The 6,000-nt window shown below is 43.0% G+C and overlaps 1 protein-coding gene across 2 annotated transcripts in view; it reads left to right on the top strand.

The window, feature by feature from the left end:
• Nucleotides 1–1,186: 1,186 nt before the first annotated feature.
• Nucleotides 1,187–6,000, top strand: part of rpap3 (RNA polymerase II associated protein 3) — a 74,610-nt gene continuing 69,796 nt past the window's right edge. The window contains exons 1-2 of one of the 2 annotated variants that reach the window (XM_073058720.1): nucleotides 1,187–1,393; nucleotides 4,959–5,099. In XM_073058720.1, the coding sequence (XP_072914821.1) occupies nucleotides 1,250–1,393; nucleotides 4,959–5,099 (285 nt within the window). In that variant the 5' untranslated portion in view covers nucleotides 1,187–1,249. Of the gene's footprint in view, nucleotides 1,412–4,958; nucleotides 5,100–6,000 lie in introns of both variants that reach the window. The other variant, XM_073058719.1, reaches the window with a different exon arrangement.

The raw sequence follows: 6,000 nt of genomic DNA, 5'->3' as shown, positions 1-6,000 counted from the left end.
CAATATATCTTCAACACCTCCAAGAGCCTCCCTTCATCTTAAAGTTAAAAGTGGGGAGGATATTTGCACAATTTTCAACTCCATTTGCAACTCCTCAGATGCCAGAGAATATGACTTTGATAACATGGGCTGAATACCGCTTACCTTTTAAACTGTCATAAATGCACCCTGTTACTTGTTCATTTATTTCTTTATGTTTCATGAATATTACTTCATGTGTTATGTGTGTGAGTAAAATGTACTGTGTTGTGCACCTTGGTCCAGAGGAACATTGTTTCGTTTGGCCGTCTACATGCGTATGGTTGATTGACAATAAACTTAAATATGAAAGTAGCAAGTAACTTTCATGCAATGAACATCTCTCGCAAGGGAGAGATTAACCACCTACCTTAAATACTTAAATTAATTACTTTAGCCAGGTTCATCAATAACCTGCATATCACCATTGACCAGAAATGCAAACAGACCCATCACAAAAATATAGTGACCTGCAAGAGTAGGTCAAAGGTTAGGTATCCTGCTGTGACTGACTCCTATCCTGACATCCTATTTTTAACCCATTTACAAGGTGCAAGTGAAGATACAATACTCTCCACTCACCAGTGTTAGTGCAGCTCCAACAATTCTCAAGAAGATAAACATAATTCACATTAAAATTGCTCTATCATTACCACACTATCTCCTACATGTATGCTCCATCGTTGCTTCATTATTGAGCACAAAACCAAGGCTGATATATTATTGATCAAATTGTGTATATGCTCACTTGCTAGTTCAATTCATGGACATTTATACTACAACAGCAGCTTGCAACAGAGAGGCGAGTCTACAGATGCTGGAATCCAGAGCAACAAACAAATGCTGGAAGAACTCAGGGCGCCAGACAGCATCTGTGGAGGGATATGAAAATTCCATATGGTCATTTCCTGTGGACTATCTCGTCTACTGTCCATATCCATAGCCCAGTTCCTCCAGCATCGTGTTTGTAAATGGCTAGCAATGCCCAATTACTGGAAACTAACATGCCAAACATACAAAAATCCTCTCCCCAACTGATATTATATCTGTTCCTAATCCTACACTCTGGTGGAGTAGAGCAGATTATCCCTACTGAGGAGAGATGAAAGACAAGCACGGTGACTAAGGACCTCCTGCACCAAGGAGGTGCTTCCGGCCCTGACGTCATTTCCGTGTTACGCGGTGTCATGGTGCCGGCGCCGCGCCGGGCCTGGGTTCTCTTCGCTTCGCCATGTCGGGACCGAACAAGTCGGTGGAGCTGCAGTTTCAGGTTCGGCACCAGGCTGAGGAGCTGCGCGACTTCATGCGAGAGCTGGACGGCTGGGAGAAGGACATCAAAAAGAAGGACGAGGACCTCCGGCGGCAGAGCGGCGTGGTACTGGCGGCGGACCCGGTGCGGAGTTGGGGGAAAGGATCATACCGGGAGGGGGGTCACACGAGGGGTGAGAGGGCGTGACCGGGGGTGAGGGTGTGTCGGGGTGATCATTGCGGGAGTGAGCGGTCACACTGGGGGAGAGGGCGGATGGGAGGCGTTGTCACACATGAAGGAGTGTGGAGGGTCCCGGCCCATGAGTGGGTTTTGGTGGGGAGCCAACACATGCAGGATTTGGGGATGAGCAGCAGGGCTCCGGGCACTTGAGGGTGTTTGGGGATGGGGAGGAGGGGTCTTGAATGTGTTTACAATTCTTTACTTTGTATTTGAAGACCTTTGAATCACTCTAGAATTCTTAAAGTTTCTGTTCAACTGGTGGGATGTGCTCTTTGACACACAGATCTAGTTAACTTGAACAGTAGGTGGTGTGGCTGTGGAGCATTACTTTGGCTAATGTCTGAGGGCTTTCCTCCTACATTCCAAATATGTACTACCAGGTTAATTAGCAACAGCAGCATGGTAGTGCAGTGGTTAGCACAACGTTTTACAGTACAATCGACCCCGGTTCAATTCCCTCCACTGTCTGCATGTACCTTAGTACATTTACAACATGGTAACGTAGCAGATAGCACAATGTTTCACCATCAGCCCGGGTTTAATTCCCTCCACTGTTTGCATGTGCCTTAGTACATTCACAACATGGTAGTGTAGCGGTTAGCACGGCGCTATCACAGATTGGGGCATTTTGGAATTTGGAGTTCAATTCCAGCACTGTCCGTTCGGAGTTTGTAAGTTCTCTTTGTGAACCGTGTGGGTTTCCTCCCGGAGTTCCGATTTCCTACTCCAATCCAAAGAAGTATCGGTTGGTAGGTTGGTTGGTCATTGTAAATTATTCTGTGATTAGACTAGGGGTAAATTGGAGATTGCTGTGTGGTGCGGCTGAACGGCCTATTCTGCACTGTATCTCAATAAATAAATCAAATTGCCACTACTGCAGATGTGTTGTAGGAAAAAAGGAAAATCACTGGTGGCTTGAAAAAGAACTTGGAAGTCAGTGGTGGAATGGGAATGATGGAAATTCTCTGAAAGCTTGCATTGATTTGATTAGAAACATTGAAAACCTACTGCACAATACAGGCCCTTCGGCCCACAAAGCTGTACCAAACATGTCCTTACCTTAGAAATTACCTAGGGTTACCCATAGCCCTCTATTTTTCTGAGCTCTATGTACCTGTCCAGGAGTCTCCTAAAAGACGGGGTAGAGTGGGTTTAGTATTTTTTTAAGGAATATGAAAATTCCTTTAATATCTTAGAGTGATCTAGGAATAATGGTGCATAGTTCCCTGAAGGTGGAATCTCATGTGGATAGGGTGGTGAAGAAAGCTTTTGGTATGCTGGCCTTTATAAATCAGAGCATTGAGTATAGGAGTTAGGATGTAATGTTAAAATTGTACAAGGCATTGGTAAGGCCAACTTTGGAGCATTGTGCACAGTTCTGGTCACCGAATTATAGGAAAGGTGTCAACAAAATAGACGGAGTACAGAGGAGATTTACTAGAATGTTACCTGGGTTTCAGCACCCAAGTTACAGAGAAAGGTTGAACAAGTTAGGTCTTTATTCTTTGGAGTGTAGAAGGTTGAGGGGGGACTTGATAGAGGTATTTTAAATTATGAGAGGGATAGATAGAGTTGATATTGATAGGCTTTTTCCATTGAGAGTAGGGGAGATTCAAACAAGAGGACATGAGTTGAGAGTGTTATGAAACCAGTAACTGGTTTCACTTACCAGCAAAGATAGATATGTCAGTTGAAGTCCAATGGTACTATTTTCAAAAGTTTTATTAATAAAGGGGCACAAAAATTAAGGTTAATACAAACATTCAGATAACATGCGTCAATACTCAATCTAAAACGCAGGTACATTAATAATCACTCAGAAATAAGCTCTTTCGTTGTCTAGGGTATAATACTGAGTCCAATTGGAAATATAAAGAGTCACTCTGAAGTCTGCAGGCTTTTCCCTTTTGGTTTCACGTGTTGGAGAGAGAGAGAGATAAACGGAAAAACTTGCCCAAAACATCCATGGAATCAGGGGAGCGATCTTCCCCGTTGTTAGTTAAAAGCGATCTTCCGTTGGTTCCAGCCACAAACCCCGCATTCGGAATTTAACGCACGTGGCTTATTTCAAAATGGCTTCCCGTTCCCACGGGAAGCGTTATCGTGCTTCTTGGTGTCTCCTTGGTGCGTCTGAGGGTCGTCCTCTTTCAGACCCTTCTTTATACTGCCTCACGGGATCTCAGGTGTCAATCAGGTTGCAGGTGATGCAATCTCTCTCTCAACCAGCCCACTTTGCCCGAGGGCTTTACAATGTCCCTGCGAGTTGGCACGTCTGCAGTTCCCAGGTGTCTCCTGAGAACAATGCCACAGTCACCAGCTTTTGTCCCAGTGGAATGTCTTTCCATTTCCTGTGTCCATTCAGCCTGTCTCTCTCTCTCTCTTGGGTCATTGACCCCCCTTTTACTAGGGCTCTTGCAATTCTCACAAAGGAGGGGGCTGGTATCATAACAAGAGTTAGGGGGCAAATGTTCAGGGGTAACTTGAGGGGGAATTTCTTTACTCAGAGTGGTTGCTGTGTGGAATGAGCTTCCAGTGGAAGTGGTAGAGGCAGGTTCGATATTGTCATTTAAAGTAAAATTGGATAGGTATATGGACAGGAAAGGAATGGAGGGTTATGGGCTGAGTGCGGGTCAGTGGGACTAGGTGAGAGTAAGCGTTCGGCATGGACTAGAAGGGCCGAGATGGCCTGTTTCCATATTGTATTTGTTATATGGTTTAATACATCGGTTGGCACAACATCGAGGGCCGAAGGGCCTGTACTGTGCTGTAGTATTGTAGTGTCTAGTATCTGCCACCATCACCAGCAGCCCATTCCGTGCATTTACCACTGTGTAAAACAACTTGCCCCTGACATCTCCTCTGTACCTACTTCCAAGCACCTTAAAACTGTGCCCTCTCGTTCTAGCTATTCCAGCCTGGAAAAAAAGCCACACGATCAATGCCTCTCATCATTTTATACACCTCTATCAGGTCACCTCTCATTCTATGTTGCTCCAAGGGAAAGGCTGAGTTCACTCAATCTATTCTCATAAGGCATGCTCCCCAATCCAGGCAACATACTGTAAATCTTCTCTGCACCCTTTCTATAGTTTCCACATCCTTCCTATTGTGAGATGACCAGAACTGAGCACATTACTTCAAGTGGGGTCTGACCAGGGTCCTATATTACCTCTTGGCTTCTAAGCAACATTACCTCTTGGCTTCTAAACTCAATCCCATGATTGATGAAGGCCAATGCACCACATGCTTTTTTAACCACAGAGTCAACCTGGCTGATAAAGAAATATTCGTCCTGAGATTTAAGGCTGTTTTTGTTTTAATTCAAATTTTTGTTTAAAATAAAATGAATATTGAACTAGTTGTGGTCAAAGTATGATAAAGTATTTTTAATGTAATAGTAAATGTAATTACTTGGTTGAAAATGGCCCATTATTCTTTGGATAACTTGCAGTCTTTGCCACCTATAAGAAATCGAGATTTCAAGAAAAAAACAAATAAGAAGCCTGTCTCCCAGAACAATAAGAAAAATGGAGAAAAAAAAGCAACCAGAATAAAGTCTTATGATTATAAATCTTGGGAAAAATTTGATGTGGTAAGTCTTCATTGTGTATTTGACATAATTTAGCATAATTTAAATTATTGCCTCAGATTTTCTGGCATTTTTTTAAGTTTGGTTTATTCTGTAAAACTAAAATGATATAAAATATAAATGTAAGAAGTAATTTCGATCTGTCTTTAAGCCAGTCTCTTTAATTCAGCTATAGACTCTAAAATAAAAGGCTGAATTTCTTTCTAATGCTGAACTGTTTGGACCATAAATCATCTTTTCAGCTGTTTTGGGGTTGTTATACGTTATAAAGGGTCTTTGTGGTTATACCTGCTGTTTGAGTTGGACTGAGTGTGAATGACTGATAAGTACCATCGGCTCTAAAAGCTTGAACTGTTATGCCTACTGTAAAATATCTACATAAGCTGCAATGGCCTGTTTTCCCCATACACTACCCCATCCAGTTTTCCATCTGCCAGTTATAGAGCCCCTAAAGCTAAATTCCAAGAAGCTACTGAATTCCTTTTTAAAATCACATTGTGATTACTTTTTGGTATATTCATGGGTGTTGACAGCAAGTTCCTACTGAGTGGCTTGATGGTCTATTTAGGAGGTTGTTAATCAACTAGAATGTTGGAGTCACATGTAAAACTTTGTGAGGATAGTAGGATTGTTCCTCTAAAGGATAATTGTTCATCAGATAGTTCTGTGACTTTGTGCGCCATTTGACATCTGCAATAGAAGGTATAAAAAGTGGTGGAAACAGCCCAGTCCGTCACAGCAAAGCCCTCCCAATCATTAAGCGCACTTACAAGGATCACCACCATGAGGAAGCTATGTCCATCATCAAGGACCCCCCCCAACATCCCAACCATGCTTGTCTCTTGCTGCTACTATTTGACAGTAGGTACAGGAGCCTTGGGTCCGACACCACCGTGTTCTGGAA

The sequence above is a fragment of the Hemitrygon akajei genome, chromosome 10 (assembly GCF_048418815.1).
Source record: "Hemitrygon akajei chromosome 10, sHemAka1.3, whole genome shotgun sequence".
In the NCBI taxonomy this organism is placed as follows: Eukaryota; Metazoa; Chordata; class Chondrichthyes; order Myliobatiformes; family Dasyatidae; genus Hemitrygon; species Hemitrygon akajei.
This window is presented reverse-complemented; position numbering and strand designations above follow the sequence as displayed.